Source organism: Poecile atricapillus, chromosome Z (assembly GCF_030490865.1).
Source record: "Poecile atricapillus isolate bPoeAtr1 chromosome Z, bPoeAtr1.hap1, whole genome shotgun sequence".
Classification (NCBI taxonomy): domain Eukaryota; kingdom Metazoa; phylum Chordata; class Aves; order Passeriformes; family Paridae; genus Poecile; species Poecile atricapillus.
The window spans coordinates 74,366,164-74,392,069 of NC_081289.1; the positions used below are offsets into that span (position 1 = coordinate 74,366,164).

Below are 25,906 nucleotides of genomic sequence, written 5' to 3' on the forward strand. Positions count from 1 at the left end.
ATTTTCTAAGCTCACAAAGACACAGTATGGCATGTGACTAACAAAATTTCATTCTCAGACAAATTATTCTTGATGTAGTCATCCAACCAAATACAGTAACATACACACTGCTCTGTCAAGAGTTTTTGACTTTTGTACATTATTCTCTATCACACATTAAAGTTAGTAATATAGCTTTCATTTCTACATTGTAGTGCTTTGTTGAGAAAGCAGTGAATACCCTGCCAAGTGTATTTTTGAAAAGATTATCAACTCAAAAAATTATATAGGTAAATTGGGATTTTCTTTCTCAAAATATACTACATTTCTGACCTAATGGGAAAAACACAACTTACACGAAAACTTTCTTAAATAAAAATTTATTATTAAATAAATAAAAATTATAAATTAAAACCTGCTCATGGATAACAAGGTAAGGATAATAGCCCAGATGATTTTGCATCCTCTATTTCAAAGAAGGAAATTTTCTTTTAAAATGTGGATATCACTAAACTGCTTTGACAGATCTTTGAAGAAATAATTGATTACAGTGTATCCTCCTGTAATTAATTCCCTAGGCAACCTAAATATTTCAGCTAGTGGAAATATGTGTCTGCTAAGCTATAAAACTGGCCAGATAAGAAGGTTATCATATCATATTGTTCCTCTAAGGCGAGCCGACAAAAGCTGTTTGTGGTTAAATTATAAGAATTGGTTAAGCACTAAAAATACTCCTAAATTGATGATTTTAAAAAAATTTTTGAATGCCACAGTATCTTCCAATAGAACAGAGTGCAGTGGAGCTCAGTATTGAAACTGCCCAGCTAGGTACGTGAAGGTTCAGGAATTAAAAAAAAAGGGGGCAGAAGAGATAAAACCCAATGGCCATTGTTAGGTCTTTTCACAAAGACTCACAGTATTGTGCCAAACAAAACAAGTACCAGATCCAAGCTGGTGCCGACAGTCAATCCAGTCATTTGGTCGTGTGTCATGCTCCGCTGCAATGCCTCCAGAAAAACAGCACAGACAGAAACAGCTGGGAAACCCTTCCACCCACAGTCAGTGTGGACTTCATTTGCTGCTGACAGCCTAAACTGGACAACAAGAGGTTCAAACACACCCCCCACCCACTAAGTCCAGTGAGTGCAAGTCTTTTGCCATTCAGGAAGTATGCTCTCCAGCAGACTGCTCCTGAAAACCTATTATTATATTAAATAGCTGGGCAGTCACAGAGTATGAACCAGCATCCAATTTATCAGCACACTCTCCAAGTGTCTGTTTCCAAGTGCCTTTTCGTCTCCAAGACATGCAGTAATTTTAAACTTCAGAACAAGACTGGAATAGTTCCATATCTAGTTGAATATTATGTTGTGAAAGCTCCATTTTGCAGATGAAAGAAATATTTATTTTTTAAGAACGTGAAACTTCATTTATCAGTTAAAAGGGATTTAATGTAATTAAAGACTCCCTAATTTCAGTATTCTAAAGCCTGATCATAAGACCACTTAGTCATCCTGAGGTGGTGGAGTCAAAGTTAAGATCTAAAATACCCTGTATACCTATTTCATCAAAATTAACATGCTACTTTTAAAATAAAAATACGGATTCATAAAGATATCACAACAGAGAAGAGATGCTCAGGTGGGAGCAGAAACAATACCAAACAGGTTACAGGTGGCACCCGCCTAGAAGCAGTTTGAAAGATAATTCTGAAGTACACAACAATACGGAGATGCTTCATATTAGAACATTAATAACTGAAAGACAGATCTTTTCCTGCTTTCTTTTCCTTCCATGTAACCAAGCTGTTGTAGCTCTCCCGTACAGTCTGTCAGATAAGTTTTCACTACCGATTACAACTTTCACGAGCAGTGAAGAGCACACTTAACTAAAAAACACCCAAAAAGACGGATGGATGAAACAGGCAAAAAGCATACTATCAACTATGTACCTGTAGAAAGCAGCTGGTTATATTTGCAATCAGTAAAATAAATAAAAAAAATAATTATTGAGATTTGAAAAGCCATTATGAGCTTCCCATCAGCAGTGTCCCTCTAAATTCACAAGCGATATGAAGCAGACTTACAGAAGAATAATCAAGCTAGAATACAGATATTTTTTAAAATTCTGACACAGAAATGCAAAAATACAAAAAGCTAAATAGCTTATCAAAGAAAGGCAACACCTTGCCAGTTACACTGATTTAATTTCTATGCCATGTAATGACATGTTAGAACACACTAGAGGAAAGAAGTCCAGAGATTCAATTATACACAGGTGAATAATAAAGACTATTAGGAACAGAGGATAAGCAAATAACAAAGTTGTGGTGAAAATCAGTATTTAAAATCTGCTGATGCCCCAAAATTTTAAATGGAAAAAAACACTTTCTTATAAGCTTTAAATTTTGAAGTTGATGCACAGTAGTTCTTAATAATAGATTTATTAAGTTGAGCTTAAGCTTCTACAGAAAATAACATTTCTCATGAAGTGCTACAAGAAAACTCAGATTAAATAATCACATGGATTTAACCAGTAAACAGTTTACATACCACTTTTCCCAATGGTAATAAAGTGAGTGGAGATTCAGACTACAACCAGAGATAAACTTAGAAGACTAAAGAGGCTAAGCTAATTTTTATAAGCAAAAACAGTTTAAGAAACAGATACTCATATGATAATTTTAACAAAAAAGAAAGCATGGAGTAGTGTACACTTATGTGTTACTTTCAAAGTGTTTCCAAAAAAAAGATGCAAAAAACCCTCAGGGTTTAGTCAGTAATATGAATATTCTCTTATAATCTTTCTTTGCCCTTTCTGTCTCATTTTTCCCTCTCTTCATTCTTTTTCCCATACTTCTGATGGCAGTCTTTGGAACATATATCATGCCATGTATGACTGTATGGTACCTTCACAATACCAGACAACATAAAGTCAGGAATTTTCTAGTAGTACTATTTTCTCAGTAAGTTAAGTCCAGTTTAGAGAATAGCAGCAGTAGTCTGCTAGGATAATATTAATGGTAATGTCATGTATATCTATTTGATACACTAGTCAGAGGGGAACAAAAAGGCAAATGTCTGAAATTAAGACCAAAATGGGAAAAACTCACTCAGCAAATTATGCACAGAAAGTGGAACATAGTACGCAAACGAAAGGGGTATTAGGGGATGAAAGTGGCACAGGGAAGATTTCAACAGCTAACCTAGGTAAGGAAAGCAAGGGCAATAAAGCTATCCTCAAATGGCAAAGAAAGTCTACATCAAAACTTGCGTCCAATGAAGTGCTTATATACTTATATGCTACTATTTATATGCAATCCTCTTCCAGAGAAGAAACCTGAGGAGATAATTTTGAAAATCTAAAATATTTTAGTTAAATAAATATGCATCTGAGTTCTTGGCCATTTTGGACAAGTTTAAGATAATCTATTAGCATCTATATAGCACTCCAATAAGAGAAGAGAATTCCTATTAAAAAAAAAGCAAGCACTAGAGAAAAGCATACACTAGACACATTATGTACATTCAGTGCTGGAGCACTAAAGACAGCTTCCCCCAAAAGGTCACAAGATCTAAACTTCAGTCCCTTTTTCAAAGTCTTCGATTATATTTTTTTTATCAGTAGCAGTTAGTCTGCTGAGTAGTTGGACACCTGCATGAATTAGGCAAGTAAGTCTTAGTGGCTTGCCGCTTGCTAGAACTAGAGAAATCAAATACTAACATCAGGAAAAACAGCCTTGTCTGTTTTTTAAATGAATCTTAAATCTTCTGTTCTGTAAGCAAAAACCTTGTGTTATTTGATTTACACACACATAGCAGGTCTCATACCCAGACATCTTATTCACTTCATTTGGATCAGCCACTTTAAACGAATGCGTACATTATTTCAAGTGGGATACTGAGTGCTCATGGGCATAGCAGCATGCCAGCATCAGCTGAATACAACTACAAAGAAATTAAAAAGTAACCCCTCCTAATAGAATGGAAAGTTGGAGTTAAGAGAGTCTTAGTTTATCTTCTACTTTGTTTTTAAAGACAATTCAGTATTTATAAATTGTGATTTTTAGGCCTTATAAAAACTTGACATTTTGCTCACAGAGTTAATTAAGGCACCTGTAATTCTGCTTAATTAGAATCTTCTATTGCTTCCTCAAGCACAATCTGTTTAGTATTATGGTGCTGTAAAAGCACAAAGAAACTGAATACTGCTGTGGTATGTGAGAAATGCCTATAGTTTTAACATGCTGTGTCTTCTTTCAAGTAGACATAATAATATTAGCATTATCTCCCAGTCTAATTTTTTTCATTTTCTTTATTTTTTTCAACTTTAATTCTATTTTGAGCAAAAATTGAAAGAAAAAAACTGAAAAAAAGGGAATGGCATAAAAAACTGCTTACTAGGTAGTGAAAACACATACATTGCTACAAGAATCTCAGACACTGAGTAATATATAAATTATTTACCTTGGTTGCAATGTCAGCTTTATAACTGTCTTGCGTGGCAAAGAATCTTGAGAAGCCTGAATATCATCCTACAAGAAAACATCTTTGAATTTCCTTTTGAATACACTTCAATAGATAATATATGAGCTTTGTCTAGTATATGCATTTTGTGGAGTACAAAACCACATAAACAACACCATAAACCAAAGCTTATTTTAGCACATTACTGAGGATGACAAATAACAAAATTTAATAAACTAAGCACTTCACACTGACAAAAGAAAGATGCTCCCTTTGACCAATTCACTGTAAAATATTTGTTTTCATTAAAGATCTTATTAGATTCCATTATCACATTATTATATCTGTGTTTTCATTTTTGCAAGCAAGACTTCATAATCACAAACTACCTTCATATTTTGCAAATATTTATTTTTATTAGATTTCCCCTGCTATAAATCTACTCTGAAACACCACACTCCTGTGCACTTATCACAAGGATTCAGTGTCGTTTCCTGGGAGCTCTCATTGTTACCTTATATTGTACACTAAGAAAAGTTTCAAAAAACATAATTTGGGGTGTGGTGTGGTACACTTCCACTGAGGAAAGGTAGAGACAAGACAGCGCTGTCACTGTTCCATAGCCTAAGAGAACAGCCAAACTACTGATTTACAGCACATCCCAGTCTGTTTTTACAATGGTGAACACTACAGACTTTGAAACTGAAGTGCAAAGCTCCTCAGTTCCTCAAAACATCCTCAAAATCAAGTTTTTCAAATCCAGCAATTGTCATTTACATTAAAATTTTCTTTCTGCACTGAAAGAACTAAGACTAATGTACAGGAATTGTGTAATGGTTCCAGTTTTATTTTTGCAGTTTGAATCTCATCCATGCTCCAACCAAAGTTGCATCATTCTGGGATCTTTAAGTGCCTTCTATTTTTCAGTGTATGCCTTCCAAGTGATTTTTTTTTTTGTTTAATAGTGTAGAATTTGTAAAACTTAACACAAGAAGTACAAAGTATTCAGCTACCAGCTGAGAGAAACATGATGCTTTTGAGTGCTACTAATAATTAGAAAGAGTAGAAAAAGTACAAACAGTATCATTCTGGATTTCTTCAGTAGTGTCTTATTCCCAACTTCCTTTTTTCTGCCTCCAGGAAAGGGAACTTCTCCCTGGTTGTACCAGCTATCTGCTGGAATGCTGCTGCTGTGGTCTTATGCTCTGTTCCTTTAAGTGTTTTTGATTTTTTCACCCCTCAAAAACAACAGCCACTTTCAGTCTTAGAGACTTCATCATTTGTCTTTCTCAACTCTCCTGACATTCATTCTGAACACCCATCACTGAGCAATTCTTAATGTCAGCTTCCATCAGCCACCAAAATACCACAATCTGTACTCCAAAATAAATGCCTTTGAACTTCCAATTTGCTCAAGGTTTGCAAAGGTTCTGTAAGTATCCTGAAGTTCTCCTGTTAGCAGTCTACAAATCTGACATTAAAAAGGTTTTGTTGCTATAACAAATGCATAGCAGAGATACTAGATTAATGGTATGCTGCAGATATTGTGTGGCATACAGATAAAACTTAATCTGCATTTGTAATCACCTTATTTTTTTGTTTTATAGAGGCACAATAAAATTAATTGAAATAAGAACTTCCTTTTTAATCTCTGCTTTCACAGTGGTAATAATAGCTTATCGAATTAGTATGCTACTAGGTAATATACAGTTTAAACAGCAATTAGTACTTCTACAGTGCAGTGGTATTAATCCAGATTGACAAAGAACACGAACAACAAAATAAATTTAGTAAAATAAAACATGGCAACGTCTTCCAATATCATTCAGAGCAGGAGTAAAACCTTCATCCCAGGCATGCCTTCAAAATATTCCTACTTTGTGAAAGTGCACATTACAAAGAGGAGAAAAATTATATATTTATGACACACAAGCATATAGCATACACATGCAGCATATATACTTATATATGTATATATACATATTAGTATAAAAGTCATAAAAAGTATAAAGAATTATTCTAACTTTTTTTTTTTTTTTAATGTATACATGTGACTGGAAGTATAATTCAAGATATGACACACCTGGCACAACTAAGCCATAAAATGTATGTCATGTTTATTATGTCAGAAGTATGAGATAATCATATCATAAAGACTATCTTTATGCTGTGTTTATTCACAAAGAAATTAAACATCTCATTTTGTCTTTCTTCAAGGTAAATGAACTTAAGTAGACTTCCCAAAAATTCCTAGTTATCACAGAAGAGAAAGTTCAGAAAATGAAGAAACTAAGAATTCTGTCAGGAAGCAGTATTAGCAAGTGTGTTTCCCCAGGGTGTTCTTCACTGTAAAGTAAGTCTCAAAATGATACAAGAGGATTGCTTACTTTATCATCCATTTCATTGAACATTCCTGTTTCAAATAATTTCAGCAAAGACAAAAGAGTACAAGGTATTGTCTAGACCTAACCTAGCAAACTAAGGTTAGACTTCTGTTAGGGATGGAAATTTTCTTCTTCCCACAGTTCTTAAGTTAAAAGTGAAGTCAAATCATAGGACTGCATACTGTTATCCATTCACTTACATATGTATATCACTTAAGCATCCAACAAATTTGTGCCCACAAGAAAATTAGAACACCTGCTCTTACTATCTAACTCAAAAAGGGGAACAAGATCTCTTTCCTTTAGCTGCGTGGGCTTTTTTTCAATATCAGCTGCTGACACGTTCACTTTTTACTTTCTAATATATTCAATCTACATGAAGAGTGATAAGTAGCATATTTCTGAGAAGGCATTACCTGAAAATTTAGTTCTGATGTTTCCCTGTATTCAAAAGACATAGTTTACATTTAATTTTTGGAAAAAAATCAAGGAACAGAGCTCACCATCTTCAGGAATGGAGTTGCTGTGTCATAATCATAAGCACTTTTGTCCTTTAGGATAAGAATATGAGCAGAGTCAATTATCACTTTCTTCACATTCATTATTGAATGGAAAAGCCTGTTAAAATATTTAAAATCTTAATTAGTTTTTAATTAGTGTTATTCAACATTGTAATATCAAAAGTTAAAAACATTAATGAACCTAAAACTATGAGTTGCAAAAAAATAAATAAAAATTTTAACATCAATATCACATGAAATTAAGAACAGTTAGTTGCAATGGGTGCAATAGCTTGAAAAATGTAGAAATAGTCTGAAATATATTCTTGTCATACTGCAAATGAGGTACAATTCCTCCTGTATGTTGTGCTACTAAAGGTGTATCCTCAGAATACCAACTGCTTTTTCAAAATGCTAATCTTAGGAAAGTTTGCAATTTGTATATTTGATTTTCAGTTTCTATAGTGGAGACAATCCTGAAACACTGGTTACAAAGTCAAGACGTGTTTACACAGGATTAAGAGAATAATCAGAAACATGAAAAATATAAACTATAAACTATACAAACTATCAAGATGTTTACAAGTTTCTAAATCCAGAGAGCTGGCTAATTTTATTTGCAAAGTGAAAAAAGCCTTTATTTTACTCTCTTATAACTAAGTGCATTATGAATACTTATGATTTAGTAGATTGAAAATATGGAATTTAAAAATAATTGTCATGAAATAGTTTTAAAAAGGAAAGAGTATTTTAGACACATTTAAAACAATTACTCATTTAATGAACATGTTGTATCTTCAGGCTACCATCATCACCTTAATTAATAAAATGTACCAGTTCTAAACATTCCAATATGAAAAAATTTTCTGAACAAACCCATAATTAAAGCATGTGAATACACAGCGATACATAAATCATGCAATGTTTTTTAAAAAAATTCTATAAAGACACTAATACTGGGAAGTACCCCCCAGATGAAACAATAAACAATGAGACACAAGTAGAATATTTTCAACATGAAAAAGATTTCCCACTTTTAAGAAAGGTAGGCTACAGAGGGTGTGGGATTTTCCAAGGAATATATGCTTAAATTAGGACATCTTTGATCTTTATTATGGCAGGCAAATATAAAAAGTTCTCCTACTTACTGCAGAAAAATTCTGTTATTAAGGAAATCTCAGTAATGTGTCTACTTTAGGAAATATCAAAATTTTGTTTGAACATCAAATTCTTACTCAGAGGGTTAAAAAATATTTCATAAATGAACAACATGGGTAATCAAATCCACTTCTCAGGAAGAGCACCTCTACACTTTCAGTGGAGTACACTGCTGTTTCAAATGTGTACACCTGAAATAAAAACTTCAGTTCTAAAAATGCAAAAGAAAATTAACATTTAACTTTCTGCATTTATAATAAATTACCTGGTGCCATAATCCACAACTACCCAATCTTTGGCTGTTCCCGTAATAGCATCATGATGCTGAAAGAGGCCAAGGTTCCTCCTAGCTTCTGTCAGCAATTTATAGTTATCCACAGAAGGAAATACATTCATCTTCTCAGATTTACTGGACTGTACTAAAGCCAAGTAGTAAAGAATTTCAGCTGCCCTGGAATTGCAGAGAATAATCAAGAATTTATACAGGGTTAAAATGTAAAAAAACATATTTGATCGAAAGAATAAACCGTAAATAGTTCCATAAGCTCTATAAACCTTGTTCTTGCTCATTTTAGCCTATCTTCACCCTGTAGCTTCTTGCATGACCTCTATGATGGAAAATGGACCTTTAAAATAAAAATATAACAGTGCAAACTGAAATGCACACTCATGAATGGGTGAGGTATATGGATTTGGTCTTAAAACCTCACAGTATGGATAGAGTGCCTTACAAGAAACATACAATTCCCATTTCAGAGAACAACTTATTAATCAAACAAATTTGTTTTAAATAAATATACTAATCTGTACACAACTGAATATTTATTCTGCCATTTGCACTTACAGCAAACTAAATTCTTATAAAGGCTTAAGCATCTCATGCATCTGCTCACTTTATATTCACCTGAATGAAGAGAACACTGGATTCCAAAACCCTTGAACAGAATGCAGAGGCTTTCTCTTCTATATCTGTTGCAAAAGCCTAGCACTAAAATATTACCACTTGATTCTTACTTGCTTTATGAGAATCTAAATTTATTTTACAAAAATATCCCCATAATTGCCAGTTATTATAGATATTTGACTGACAAAAATGCCTGCATAAATTCTGGGAAAACATCTGTTAACTTTTTTCCTATCATCTCCTAAAATGTTACAGTTCTATTTTTGCAAGTCTGAAAAGCATCAGATTATTTTTTAAAATTTATTAGAGGTTAATGAACATTTTTCAAGTACTTGAAGCAAAAAAGATGATAGAGGTTAATGACACAAAAAGCAAAGAAATCACAACATATTTTCTTGTAATGTTAACTTCTAAGAATGCAAGTAATAAATTTAAAAAAAAAAAAAGAAAATAAGTTAACTCTTTTATTTTCCCAAGTTGGCAGTGAGGGCATGTGTTCAGTTTTAAACAAGATACAACAAAACTATTGACAAAAAAAACCTTGATTTTCAGACCATGAATGTGATTAATTGTTAACATGAAAAATTCCTTTAGATTCAATTTTCTATTCATCTTTATAGAACAGATAGGTCACAGTTATATAAAAACTGCAACTACCACATACCCAAGGAAACTGAATGGTGCACTGTACACATAACAGCCTAAACTATTTTCATATTGTCAATATTTCATGAACAGGATGAGATTTTGCTCCTACAGGTTAGATAATTGCTCAGAAGCTACATAGAAAATCAAGGTGTTAAAAAGTTATAATTGCTATATTTAGTTACCAGTGCCAGATTAACCTTAATGACTGTAATTTAAATGTTTCTTAGTGCAAATTCCTACTTCTATGCATCCCTCTTACTTTGTCCTATTGCAGTTCAACTTGAAAGAAAAATGAAAATATTTTAGTTGTAAAAAGGGCATCAGATGTTCATTCATCTAGTGAATAAACCCTGCCCAAAACCATTTTACTTTTTTTTTAAAAATTGAATTAGCCACTAAACACTGATATAACTTAGCTATAAAGAAGAGAACACAATAAATTTTAGTCCTTAAAATGAGGTGAGATTTCCTTCCCCACAACAATATTAATTTAATTTCTTTTTTATTATTGGGGATGTCTCTCAGATACAGAATTTTCTTTCCATGTCTCAATATTTTTCTAAACACTAAAATGGTTCAATGGTCAATGATGAAGGACATTCAGAAACACAACACTGTATTAGAGAACACTTCAGTTTAAAGGTAAGCATCTAACACCTGTCCATAAAAGCTATATAAAGCCTTGGCTTTCTCTCCTCTGTTTCAAACTACTGCAGATGATCTAATACGGTTTTCAGAAATTTCCCACTGTAATTTGTAGAATCCGTCCCTGACAGAACCCTGCAAATAGATCAAAATTTGCTTCACTGGTTTGTCAACCTTACTACCAAGGATTACCTTAGCTAGGTCCAGTTTATATTTATTCTAAATAAATAATTTTGCCAAGAGATTTTGAACTCTCCAGAAGTAGTATTTTCTATCCATCCGTATAGTTAGAAGTATCACCATAGTATTCATCTTCTAAATTACTTCAGTAATTTTTTTTGCAGATTTACTGTAATTTTTCCCTGTTTACATCAGTAACTAATAAAACCACAGATTGTGTCCCTAACTTGTCTCAAACTATGCTGCTGTACTTTGTATCTTTTAATTACATTAAATAAACTTCTGGTCACATATTTTATCACCCTTTAAACGACTTCAATCCATCCATCTTTCACTTAAGATTAAAAAGTCAATAATATCTCAAATCACTGTCAATCTCCATTATAAAATCCTGAAACTTTCTTACACTTCTTTACTACACAACCCCCAAAAAACCTCTTTTCTAACAGGAAAACCTTAAACAACCATCTCTTTTCTCACTCAATGGTTAGTTTTCATTTTGGGTCCTGAGGCTGAATACTATTTCCTGGCTATTAAATAACAGTGAAGTGCTACTTAATTCTGGTACTGCTGGAACTTAAAAACATTCATCCTTGGTAAAAAACACATACACATGTATTTACCTTCTGTTCATGGCTCTGTCCCTCACAAATATGGACATACACCAGATAGACAGACAGACAGACAGACAGACAGACAGATGGATGGATGGATGTTAGATCAGAAATGCTATGGAAATAATTATCAGGAGTTTGGGGATTAAATATGATCCTACTGTATTTCCTTTGACTTTAAAGAAATAAAAGATAAAACCCCTACTCCCGCTGTTCTCAGAACTAATGACATTCATGAAGATTCTCATTGCTTCTGAAAACAACTGACAAAAAAAAATATGATATTAAAACAATGAGACCACATCTATACATTTTATTTTTACATGTTATTTAAAAAGGATAATGAAAAATTAAAACTCCACAGGTACTTTTTTAAACTATACTTTAATACATAAGAACATTGACAGATTAGTGTTTCTCCAGAAATCCTTTACCTATACTTTTTTCAGAAGTTAAAGGTAGGTGAAATGTTTAAATTAAGGAATCTCTTTAAAAATGTAAAGTTTTAAATACTACAAATTCATATGAATTTTTCTGCAATCTCTGTTATAAAAACCAGAAAAATGACAATTAAATAACCACACCTAAAAAAACTTGAAAAAATAGATTATGATGAAGCTGAAGGAAATTAAATCCTTAGTGCGTTTTAAAAAACAGAAAGAAAATTAAACAAAACTATGAAAAAACAATTAACTAGATAATTCAATTTATAAGAATATTATCTGTCCTGCTTTTCATGTTCTCTTGTGCATCATGTCTTCTCCAACAACAGTATTAAACAACATTGTTTTCACTGAAAATTTAAGATTCCTGTAATGAATCATCCACTTTCCCATAGTAAAAGCTGGATTCCTTGGAAGAAGTAAAACAAGTTCTGTTAGATACAGTTTCTCTTCTGAAAGGTACCTGTATCTGTCTCCAAAACACTACTTTCCAAGCTCACTTGGAAATGCCTGTTTCCACGCCTCTATTGCTCGTTCCACTACTGCAGCATCCATAATAGCAAAAAGTTGTAACCCTTTTAAGGAAGGCTACACATGAAATGTTCAGGGTTTACATCATATCCATCTGCCCTAGATTTCTTTCTGGAGCTTAATAACACAGTTATTTATAAGTTAAATCATCTTATGTCTGCTACAAGAGAGACCCACTTCAATACTCCATTACCAAAATTCAGTACCAATCTTTTTCTTTAATGAAAATGTAGCCAGTTTTCAGAAGAACAGTAGTCTCAGATCACCAGATGTCACAGTAGAGACAGACAGTGACACCTGTTTCTTCTTCCATCATATCCCCGTCTTTATTGCACACAGCTTATATTTATATGGTTATCAGAAGGCACCATGTTTTTAATTCCAGTTGGTCAGGAGCTCAGGTCACTGCGTGGTAATGGTGTCAACGTCAATCAAAACTTTTCTCCCTAACAGTGTTCACACACTTTTTCTACTGTTTTCATGGAACAGAAACCTCATTATTACAGGCACACTTGGGTTTTTTTCCCCAGTAATAGTTTGTTATGTTTACGAACTTTTCATTCTCAAGACGTTTTTGCATGGGAACTTATCAGGCTAGCTGCTAGCTATACTTAGCCGAAGTAACAAGGCCTGAATCATGATTTTACAAGGCCTTTCTTTTGTAAGGTTTTAGCTGTATGTGACAAGTTGGTACCCAATATTCCTGGTTGTTTCTCAGTTTCCTCTGAGAACCTCTGTAGAATTCACACCTTTGTACTTCTCTAAAAACGTTCACACCATAGCCATAATTCCTTACTTTGGTTTGAATGCATTGTGTGGGTTTTGCTTTCCCTATTAAGCTGCCTTTGTCTCAATTCATGAGTTTTGTAGCTTTGACCCTTCCAATTCTCCTCAAGATCCTGCTGGTGGGGAAGTGAGCAAGGGGCTGCCTGAGGTTAAACCATGACAAATACTTACACATTCATCTCTCCTGTGTGCCAAGAAACAAGTTCTGAGTGTACTGGATGGCAGGATTTACCTTATGTAGGATTCCAAAACTCTGTCCAGGCGTTTATAGAAGGGTCGTGATGTAAAGTATCCACTCCAGTAATGATGATCTCTGTCTGCATAGGTGAAGAAGTCTCCACTTAACACAGGAAAAAGTGAATTGCTGCTCTTTTCACCCAAATTGCTTTCTTTGCGCAGAGCTTCAAAGTAATCAGATAAAGTTCCAAACTGGGCCTGAATGAAAATAAAAATTACTGTAATGAAGTTCCATTTTTATTATGCAGAAAATACAAAGAAAATTAATATGCTTGGAAATACATTTCAGAAACATGTCACTCTTCCAGCAGATTTATAGAAGACCTATCCTAAAAATCTTTAAAGTTCCCCTGCACATTTTTCAGACAAAACTGGATAGCATTTCAAAAGTCAGTACAAGAAGTATTTTCAAAAAAGGCAATTTGACTCAGTACAAGAAAGAGATGGATCTGTTGGAGCATGTCCAACGAAGAGTTATAGAAGTGATCAGAGAAACACCTTCCCTACAAGGCAAAGCTGAGAGAGGTGTGGTTGGTCAGCCTGGAGAGAAGACTGCTCTGGGGAGACCTTAGTGCAGCCTTTCAGTACAGAAAAGAGCCTTGTAAGAACGATGAGGACAAGCTTTTTAGTTGGATTTCTTGTGCTGAAACAAGAGGTAATGGTTTTAAACTAGAAGCAGATAGATTCAGACTAGATAGAAAGTCAGCTTTTACTATGAGGGAGGCGATGCACTCAAGGTGCCCGCAGACGTTGTGGATGCCCCATCTCTGGAAACATTCAAGGCTGGATTGGATGGGACTCTGGGCAATCTGGTCTAATTTAAGATGCCTCTGCTTATTGCAGGTCAGTTGGATGAGACAGCTTTAAAGGTCTCCTCCAACCAAAACCATTCTACAACTCATGAAAAATGATTTATTTTTTTTTATTTAAATAGATATACAAAATAAATATCTAAATATATAAAACAATATCTAAATGAAACAGGTCAACAAACAAGTGAAGCATTGTTTCATATCTTATGAGTAAATCTGCAATACACAAGCTAAGTAATACCTCAATATTACCCACATAGCTGTCTAGGCTAAGTAAGAAATTTAATTTAATGCAACAAAAGCATAGTTCTTCTAATCCTGTGTTTTCAGAATTAGCTCTCTTGTGGTCCAGATCTTGCTTAACCCAAAAGATGACTGTTGATCAAAAAAAAAATAGTGTTTGCTTTCAGAAGCTGGTTGCTTAAGCTATGTACAAAGAAACTGCATTTAGAGATGTAACATGCAAAAAAAGAAATTAATTATCTTCTGGTTATTTTAAAAAATGCTTAGGCATTGTAATAGCAGATCTTTACATGGCAGGTCAAAAATGGTATCCTCAAGATTCAGAGGCACAACAAAAAAAGAGAGGAAAATAAATTATTGATGTCAATGTTGTTAGTATTGAGAAATGCTGTTAAAGAAGGCATAGAGGACAAAATGGATTTTGAATGAAAGTGAAAATAAAACATACTGGAAGCTGGAACAGGACAGAAGACTACATTATGTTACCAGAAATATCCTTACCATAAACTATAAAGATAAAACCAAGTAACTTTATTTCCTATTACTATTATAATTTTTAACAAGTAAACAATGTAGCATACTATGATTTACAACACCAAAACCAAGTTTTAGTAAAAATCTTTTAAAAGTGACTTGGAATATAAGGACTATCAGACTACCACTATGACAACAAAATCACACTTTTTAATCATTTTAAAAACCCCAAACACTTTCACTTCAAAGTCATTTATCATCCATGTATTTATTAGGTGGATATAACATGGTAACTTTAAATGGCAGTAAAGCAGAAAAAGATAAATATTACCCCTGAAATCCCATCATTGGTAAACCTTGCCTTATCAGGCACTTCTAGGATACTTGATGTTTTCTTTCACTACCATAGGCACCTACAAGCAGAAAACAAAAAACAAAACCAATGCACCGAGAAGACACAGAGATGATCTCACTTCTGCATTGAAGCAGAGGAGTAAAACCTCACTAGAGGAAGTATCGAAGTCAGGTGAAAGGAAACAGTGAAAAACCAGTATTCTATTGGCATACAAAAAGATTCAGCCTCTTTTATGTACAATAGATGCAAAGAAGATGTCTGGATAGGAGATTGAATTCCTCAAGAGTGAAATAGGTATGTTTTACGGTGATGTACCACATACCTGCAGAACAGAATAGTGGCTGGCAGGAGAATCTCAATGCTAACAGACATATCCACTAGATAAACATCACACAGAGCTGTCTGAAAGAGTAAATCTCTCCTCAGATCAGAGAGGCAAAGTAGGCACTCCCTTGTGTAAGCAGTAATATCCCAGGCATCTCAGTACTTCAGGAAAAATGTCAACTCTTCCTTTATATAATCTAGATTCTTACATAGCTGAGCATGTCCTGCTACTTGCCTGTGGAGTTACATTCCACTAGGAAAAGTGCAGAACAGTGTGAAAGTTCTCCATTTAAGCTCATGTTTTCAAGAATAAATATCAGTTTCAAACAAAACAATCAAACCAAACAAGCACAAAAAAAAATCCCCAACAGACAGACAATAAACAACTAAGAAAGAAAGAAAAAAAACAAACCCAGAGAGCAAAAAACCTAAGTATCTGAATACAATGGAAAGGAGAAATGCTCTGATGCCAACAGGGTTTCAGCTGATCAAAACAGGTATGAAGTGACTGACCCAGAGGATTTAATATCTTTTTGTCTGGGTATTAAAAACCAGAAAAAGTTTTCAGATACTTCCATGAGGGAACCAAGGGTTAAGGTGACTCCAGATGAGCACACCTAGCCTAATGAAGTAGTCTGCTAGAATCCTTGACAATGGGATTGTCATTTTTCTTTTCAGGAGAGGAACTTCCAGAGGTCTGAAGACAGCATTGGTCCTTGAAGAGTGACTTCAGAGCTAGAGACTTCAGTTTTTGCCCCAGAGACAAGATCATTCAGTCCCGGTTAGTAAGAACTATAGAAAATATGTTGCTGTTAGTATCCAAAGAGTAATTACTTGTACAGTACATACATTTTTGACAGAAGTAAAGGTAGTGATAGCAGCAAGCTTAAGCTTTAAAAGATGGCTTTAGGTTTAAAAAATTTGAAGAATACTCTCCAGGTCTGTCTCCCTCCACTAAGACATAGTGGTCCTTCACCATACATCATGTCACCCATATCCCAGAGGAAACACATCCAAAACAAAATCCAGTTTTCGGATAAAATATAATCCCAAGACATCATCTTTCTTAGGCAGAACACAAGTCCAGAAGTCAGCAGAGAGTAATAACATACTACAGGCACTACTCAAATGCACAGTTGGACGAACCAGGGGAGGTAACAGGAAAGACAAGGAAAAACAGATGCATGAGCAAGCCATATGAATGATACCAGACCAGGTTGAAAAAAAACCCTAAATGTGAAAGCAGTAAGTGCTTTTTATCACTCTCAGGTGACTCAAAAAACCCAAGGCTGTGGCCCCCATTTGTTATTGTCATGCAAAAAATGCATGCAAAGATGATGAAAAGTTGCTGGAATACAGAGAACATCTATAGTACAAGTCCTTAGGGCCATCAGCTAACACATTAAAGCATATGAATGTGTGTTTTAACTCTTACACATAATTGTTGATTTGAAGTAGTACCTCCTCTGATAATTGTGTTAGTATACTCAGTCCTTTTGTAGTCCGGTCAGTCTTGGATTTCATTGTATTCAACAACATGTGTCAGCAATGGCATCTCTTAAGATTTTTTGGTTTGTTTTGGGATGTAAGACCAAGAGGATGCAAATAAAGCAGAAAAATCTTCTTGAACTTCTAATATGAAAATACAATAGTTTTAATAACAAAGCCTATGAGTCCTGAGTAACAATGCCTGAAGTCTGTGAAAACAGGAGCACAAGAAAACAACTTAACCTGTTCTCCAAATTAACCTAGTTTGGAAACTATCTATAGTTTTCAAGCCGATATTATTAATAGGAAAGGTTTTGGTTTTTGGGGAGAGAAGATGGTAAAGGTGAAAAATATGTAAGCTACCAAGACACATCAATCTCCTGTTAAATAAAATATAAAGTTTCACATTTGAAAAAAACTCAAACTTAACCACAACTGTTTTTCCCATGAAGAATCTCAGAATACTGGGAAATACTGTTTTCCCCATGAACCAGAAAATGTGTTGTAGTTACCTTAACATGCCACTCAGAACGAGAATTCATATAATCAAACAGCTTCTGATAATTATGGTACTGCTGATCCCATTCTGAGCTCTCAGCATAGCGGAAATCATCCCCAAGTGGAGCTAACAGAACTTTCGTACGGAAAAGCTTTGACTTCTTCCTGTATTGATCTAATATAATCCAAGCCCTTGAGGAAAGAAAAAAATAATTCAGAAGACAGAGGGAAAAAAGCCAGCATTTGGCAAAACAATTCTTGGATATCAAGTTGTATCAATTAGGGTGACCCTAAACAAGACATACAAAACTCTGTTATCTCCCTTTGTATCAAAAAGCTGGATGCAATTCCCCCTACTGGGACACCATATTCAACCTACTATTGTTGCAAACACTATGCTAATTAAATCCTTCAAGTTTTATCAAGCTTATCAAACTTCATCTCAAGTAATAGGACAGTCTGGACCAATTTGTGCCTGTGCCAAAACTAACCTACAATTCAAATTAGGTTAACTGCTTTATATTTAGATAATAATCCTAATCCCCTCCAGCCCCTATTTACAATAACAAGAAAGCTCTTCCCACCCTCTCTGGCACTTTTCTTTGATACTTTGCTTCATATCTTCATGTCCTTGGCAGAAAAACTGCCCACAAATTAATCTCTGAGGAACTCCAGACTTGCAAATAAAATAAATTCAGGAGGAAGTTTGCTGCGAAAAATCACTGTTCTTTCAAGAAGCTTCTTACACATCTTAGAGCCATCCCTCTTGAATCTTTGAGCCCTGAAAAATTAAAACCACCACTTTCATACTTTTTGCCTTAAAAAATCCAAAAAAAAAACCAACCCAGAAACAAAATATTCACACATACACACACAGAAAAAACTGCAGAATTATACTTTGGCACCTACTAATTCTAGATAAAGTACCAGTTCCACAGCAGCAATATATTAAGAATCACAAGTCTGATAAACAGGTTACTGTAAAAGTCCATTTTCAACCCTCCCCCTCCAAGTCACAATTATCAGCATCTTCAGATGCTGACACCTCTAATTAAAATTATGTAAATAATTCTCATAGGAAATATAAACCATAGTAACGTATTTCAGAAAACAGAAATACAAATGTCAAAGCTTTAAAGACAAAATAGCAGAAAATTCAGATTCTAATGAGGTTCTTTTGTTTTTTCATGTCTTATAAATAGATGATCTTGCAAAATCACCTTTCAACTCCTACCCCTGAAGAAATGCTGTATAAACATTTATGCAGAAATTCTAAATTAAGTGTTTGAAACACCTATTTCTTCGAACAGCATGTCAGGGCTTACTCATTTATCTGATTGCATAAGTCATGTATAAACACAAGATCGGACTGTATTCTGGAGGGAGAAAGGGGCCACAATATTAACTTTAGTTAAGGATCTACAGAGTTCTAATGAGACTAGAATTTACCAAAATAGTAGCTACCCCCCCCCATCCCCTATCTATTAGTGAATTTATAGTTCAGATCACCTATCAATAATTTCCACAAATTTCAACAGGTTGTAAAATTTAAACACAAAAAGTTCCTCACCACACAGCTACCAGAACAAGACTTGGCAATGCTTCCTTCTATGAAGCCAGTCTAACTCAAACTTTCCATATACAGTTATGGTTGAAAATATACTTTAGTGTTGAGTCTCTTGAAAAATACAGGTTACAGTTAACAGGATATTTGACTTTCACATCTCTCTTCAAAGTTGTCCTCTAGTTTCTTTCCAAATATCCTGCAAAATTCATCAGTCAGGACAGCAAGGTCTTCCTCCATTGCAAACCACTTTTATTTAGCAAAAACACCAAAGAACATCAATTCAGGTATAATCTTCTAACCTTCTCTCAAATATCTTCCTAAATCATTCATTAATACAGGAGTGTGAAAGTGCCAGCAGAGAGCTCAAAACAGAGCATGGTGAACACAAAAAAATATCCCTGGAGAAAAAGAATATTCCACCAAGCCTCATAAATTTTTTCTCTTTGTTGTTCCCCAGTGAAACAGAATTAGATACATTGTGACATGTTTATCCTGCCTCATGGAATGAAAATCTGAAAACCACACAGGAGATCAGCCATGATAAATTTTTGGTTTCAAATTTTCAGATTATCACTGAATGCTTGAGACCTTTCACAAATAAAGAAAATCCTTTTGTATCACAACTTCTTTTAACGCAAATAAAATAAGTATTTGAGTAAATAAATACCAAAACAAGAAACATGGCTGCTTTTGACACTTTCTATTAGGAAAGAATTCCTAAATGAAATTAAATTCCTTCCTTAAAGGAAGAGGATCAATCACTGAGGCAGGCAATCACAAACATTAACCACCATGTGACCATACAATGTGACCATAAAGATAAAAAAGCTGAAGGGCAAAACTGGGCTTTTGAACAGTAGCTGGTGAAGAGGAAAGTCCTTTCCCAACTTCTTCTCTGAAGCACACAATTTGCAGTAAAGATTCTCTCTTATTTCATGCTTGGGAGAAAGAGAGAGAGACTCACCAAAACAAACTGTGCTTCTGCTAGACAACCATTTCCATTCAAGGGAAAAAAAACCCAAACAACCCAGGGGGTGGGAAAAAAATTGACACAAAAGGAAAAAAAAACCCAACCAAACAAAAAAACACTCAGCTGCTTTTTCTTCCTAGTGTGAAAAACTTCACATTTCAGCCTTCAAACATATGGATAAGGATGCAGCTGCAAATCAGGGCAAGTGCGATAGTAGTCTTTATAACCTAAGCTGTTATGAAGCTGAATTAAACAAACACAGGTTTGCTGCTTCATTCCCTCTTACCAGGTCCCAACTTAAGTAGCAAGGCAATGAAAAATCCAACAACTACTAGCCTGAACTTTTCAACTCAGCATATCTTTAATATATATGTAAGACCATAATAGTATTGAAATCAAAAGCAACAGTCCCAGCTGGGTATTCAAGTTCTGGGTTTTAATAATTTTGTTGTAGCTTTGGCATTGAATATAGGTCAGTGATCTAAACCTGATCTCTAATCAACTTTTTTCAAAACCATGAATGTCCTATATTTTTCTAGTCTTAGCATTCAGAGATAAGGGGTTGACTAATTAGTGTGCTGCAAACCTACAACCTTGGAAAACTTATGATGTAAAGATAGATTTTTCAATTCTGGAACTCATACATTTCATCATAAAAAATTTTAAAACCTATTACAGAGGTCAGATCAATAACATTTTGGTTTTCTACAATATTCCAACTTTTAAAAAAAATACATGTAGTGTTTTAGCATTCTCCATTAAAACATGACTGTGTTTTAATGGATTTATTTGAAGTTAGACACTAAAAGTGAAGTTCCAGTGTCAAATATAAATAATCCAAGCTTCCAACTCTAAGGCCAAGTGTTAGTTTTACTTTTCCTTTAAGTATAACATACTGATGTTTCAACTCCCTGTTTGACACCAAAACTGCTTTTATCAAAATAAAGGTGATGCAAAATATTAAGTTTCAGAGACCATATTGAGACAATAATCACTTCAACTTGATCCTATGTTCACTACATTCCTGCCCCATTTATCTTACTCTTTAATATCCTTTGGTATGTGAAAACCCATTTCTTTTACAAGGTCTAGTTTAGACTGTTATGCAAAGGTTGAATCTTGGAAGCACAGGGATTAAGAATAATTGAAAACCAAGACCCTTAAAAAGACTATTTCAAGCAGACATTCTAAATTATATTTATAACATCTATTCTTCAAGTATTTGTTAAACAAGCTGTTGCTTTTCTGCAAATATTTGTTTCAGCTAATTGAGATATGCAGTCTTCTTTTTACAACTTTGATTTGATGACATATGAATTTTCCTTCACATATAATAGCCACTGGGTGTGCCACAATTTTTCTACATTTCTCCTGTCACCATCTTATTTCTTTTCTCTACTTTAATAAAACCCCATTTTTCCTATTATCATTCCAATTTCTACCTTTAAATACAGCAGTTGTAATGTATTATGTTTAATTTTGGTTTTATCTTCAGTAATATTTTGTAACTGTGTTTTGTTTATGTGAAGTTTTCATGATGCTTGTCAGAATTTTTACTCAGAAAAAAAAGCATTGCATACTTGACATGTAGAAAAGCAGTGCATCATCATCACATCATCACTTCAAAACTTCAGCATCGAGGACCAAAAAGTCACCCTGTTCTCCTTAAAATATTTGTTACACTCAGTGATTTGCACAAATTACAAACGGCTACCTCTACATTTAACTCTGGAAACCTGGTATAGTGTGAAGCCTGAAGATAGAAACAGGACCATAGAATACAACCATTTTCTGGAAAAACCTTTGGCAGTTTAACTTACTCCCCTTTGGGTTTTTCTTTTTTTCTTCCTTTACTCCCCCTCCCCAACTCCCCACCTCCATCCCCCACCCCGTCACCCAAAATTGAGAGGCAGTTTTGTAGAAGTGTAAATTTTTGTAGAAGCGTAAATTCTACAAGTGTAAACTTGTAGAAGTTGTAAATTTGTAAATTTAACTGAATCAAATTTACAACAACGAATTAACAAAACAAATCAGTGTTTCTGTTTGAAAACTAAGACTGAGGTTAATAGGAATTTCCACTCTGGGGACAAGGAAACAGGAATTGGATTAACTTCAGGTTTACACTTCAGGAAACTTAGGCCACAGATTACCAAATTTTTCAAGGATATACCATGGAAAATATCCCACTGTTTGTAGTTACAGCACATCAGTGTATATCATGCTGCCCCTGAAATGTTCCACATGTAGGCGACAGATCACTGTTCATAGAATTCACAAGAATCACAGTAAACCAGTAAAATGAGTTCAACCAGATAACCAGACAATGTCATTCACAGATTGACTCACACATCATGAACAGAAAATTTTTTAAATGCCCCTTGCTGTGCATGCTAAATGCAAAAAGAACAGAACCTGTGTGAAACTAAGTCACAGGCTCCTCATTCTGGCCTGAGAAAGCATGAAAAAGAATCCAAACAGTCCTTAGCAAAGGACAACAATCTTTGAGGATGGCGTTTAGGAAACAGTCAAGGAGTGATGTTACACTTAACCAATGATGGTAGATGTGTTGCTTTAATGACCAATGAGAGTTTTACCTCTCGAACTTTCTCAAACATGTCTACAAAAGAAGATCAAGGATAATAAACCCTGCTCTCCTGTTCAACTCACAAGAGAGTCTGTGTCGTTCTTCTCACCATTCCCAATAGAGTGACAGCTTGCTAACTCTAACTTTTCCTCTAATTTCACTTACATTTATGTTCCCAACTAAGAAGCAAACACTAGGTTATTTTTTAGCCATGACAGGCTAATTTTAAAAACTTGTACTGGTTTTGGCTGGGGTAGAGTCACAGTAGCCAGTATGGTGCTGTGATCTCGATTTGCTCTGATGCAGGGTTGACAACAGAGAGATCATTTTGTTATTTCTGAGTAGGGCCTCTCCTGCATCTCAACCCATGAGTTTTCTCATTTTATTCTTCTGTATCTCTTCCCCACCTCACCATGGTGACAGTGAGCTTAGCGGACCTGAGCTGCTCACTAGGGTTGAACCACAATAGAATTAAATTCACCAAGCTGTGCCAGGTGTCATCTTTGACCAGCATAATTACTTTTTTTTTAAGGTTACCCCCCCTTGGGGAGTATGTAAAAACTGTACCTGTGTTGAACATTTCCAGCATGAATGGTTTCTGGTGGGACTCTCCAAGGGCAACTTACTCTTCCTCCAGGAAGCCGTTTGAAATCAAACTGGCAGCAGATCTTCGGATCTGGGCCGCAAGTATGAGGAACATCATAGCTATAGAAAGGCATCATATGACAAAGAATATCTGTACTGGATCCCAAATCTGGAATTAAATAGAGTGAAATTTTAAAATAAACCCTCTCAGATTTGCCAAAAGTAAATAATTTCCACATGCTCAGTCCAAGGACTGCACCGGAAAGATACCACATCAGGACAATTTTTTTATTTTGAATATCCATAGTTTAGTCTATTTTTGTATGTACCTTATATGTATAAAGAGGGTAAAACCAGAGATCTAACCAAGATTGGAATGTGCCAGTGAAGCACCAGCTTATTGGGAAAGGCAGGAACAAACGTTAGGTGTGTTTAACCCAGATAAAACTTGTGATTTTCAGAATTTTAGAAGTAATAAAACACATCTTTTATACTTCGAGTGGATTAAAACAATTTAAAACAGCTAAACATCAAAACAAAACAAAGAAAAAAACAAACCAAAAGCCAATCACCCTGCTGTCACTGCTTCATTACCACAATATTTGAATTGGTTGAAATGTTCCTCCTCCTACACATTTTTCCATATAATAGGAAATAAAGGAGTAGGAGGAAGAAAAAAAGTAAAAACAAGTAAAACAATTTTTCACCCTTTTACTTTTCTTATTTTCTTACTTGCAAGGAATATGAAAGAATGGAAAAAACAAGAGAGGTTAAAAGCAAAAACAAAAGTGGAAAGAAAGGAAGATTAGAAGAACAAAGGCAATAATATTGCATTTACATGTAGTGCCTTTCCTAACTCACAGATATTCCCATTTCCCCTTCTGTTATTCAAAGAAGAAATAAACAAACAAACAAAAATCTCCTAAATTTAGGCAAGATGAAAGGCTATTTTTTAAACAGAATTGCAAGTTTAAAATTTTCAGGTTTAGACAAACTCTGCTAAATCTCTTCTGGAAATATTTCCACCATACTTATTCAAGTTCTCTTCATAATTTATCTGTATAAATTAAGAAAAGAAATCGACATAAAGGAAAAACACATACCCCAGTTCTGTCTCCAAAAAAATTCTAGTGTCTTTTTTTTTGCGAAATGTTTTTTTACTGAATAATGAACTCTCTGTATAAGCATATTGGAAAATCCTGTGCGCTTCAGAAGATAGGCCATTGTCGGTGAATGCCCAAATGGATCAATGGCCCATCCAGCCTTTGGTTTTACTCCTGTTGACAAAAGAAAAAAGTAAGAAGGGAAGAAAGTTTTCACTCAAAGAAAGTTATTCCAATAATTCAAATGAGAGTACTAAAGATAACATTTCCAAGATGATATACCCAGTTAAGTATTAACTATTAAAATAGTACTCCTTGTTGCTACACTGTTTCAAATTTGCATCACACATCTTTATTTGGAACCATTAATTAATAAACATCCTCTTTCACTTAAAGTAGTTTACGAATGTTACAATCAAAAAAAGTTGAAAGAAAATGAATGGATGTGGATGGATAAATGCAGTAGCTTGTTGACATTTCAATGTTATTTAAATAATGTAATTTTATTTTTGCTTCAGAACTATTTTTTTTTATTATTTGTTTGTTGATCAATAGAATCATGTTGATTAATGCTCTCTTCTCACTGAACTTCATGCTAGTAAATAAAGAAGCTACATCTAACTCTTGTTTAATTAACATCAACATGATTCCTTTGGCACTTTTTACTGTCGTTCCAAAAAAAACATAGTAAGGAATGCATTACTCTTTTATTAAGTCTTCCCTTCCCCCTCCAATTAAGTCAAGCTGTGTTTATGGAAATTGCAATCTAAGAAAAACAGTGAAACAGCTTTCCAAAATAATTTCAGTTAATTGAATGAAATCATGTCAATTTATTATTAAAATCACTGTACAAGTATTTTCTATATAAAAAGATTTCTCTCTTCTTATGGAACTAAACAAAAGAACATCCCAAAGCCAGAAAAACAGTTCAGCCAATGTAACTGCTGTCAGTAATTCCTCAATTCTAACATTGCTATAGGTTTAGACTTTATAACTACTACTACTGCTGCCGCTGCATATAATTTTTGGGGTTTTTTAAGCCTTACAGGAGAGAAGCTAATACACACAGAGCAGGCAGAACAGATCCAAGCAGATAAAAACTGTATCAATTTTTAAGTTGTTTTAAAAATTTTGTCATGATTTTCAAATGACAGAAAAGACAATTAAATACTGTTTAGAGCAAACATAGGATCTAAAATTCAGCATGATCTAGCGTTAATATTTGGCTTTGCCAATATAATATGCATGTCTACATTGATCAGGACAAAATGCTGTGGCATAAAATTATTCAAATAGACTTTGTCCAGGAACTTTTTATCTGCAAGCAGGAATGGCAAATACCAGACTTGATCCTACAGCTTCCTGTAAGTGGTCTAATTTAATGTTTCAGGAATGCTGAGTAAAAAGAGCATCTTCTAAGCACCTCAG

At 34.3% G+C, this 25,906-nt stretch overlaps 1 protein-coding gene across 1 annotated transcript in view; it reads right to left on the reverse strand.

The window, feature by feature from the left end:
- MAN2A1 (mannosidase alpha class 2A member 1) overlaps positions 1–25,906 on the reverse strand; it is a 118,967-nt gene that overhangs the window by 55,242 nt on the left and 37,819 nt on the right. Inside the window, exons 6-12 of the mRNA XM_058864511.1 lie at positions 24,479–24,652; positions 23,358–23,544; positions 17,684–17,861; positions 13,471–13,673; positions 8,753–8,938; positions 7,333–7,447; positions 4,446–4,513 (exon numbers count right to left, since the gene is read on the reverse strand). Coding sequence (XP_058720494.1) covers positions 4,446–4,513; positions 7,333–7,447; positions 8,753–8,938; positions 13,471–13,673; positions 17,684–17,861; positions 23,358–23,544; positions 24,479–24,652 — 1,111 coding nt within the window. The remainder of the gene's footprint in view (positions 1–4,445; positions 4,514–7,332; positions 7,448–8,752; positions 8,939–13,470; positions 13,674–17,683; positions 17,862–23,357; positions 23,545–24,478; positions 24,653–25,906) is intronic.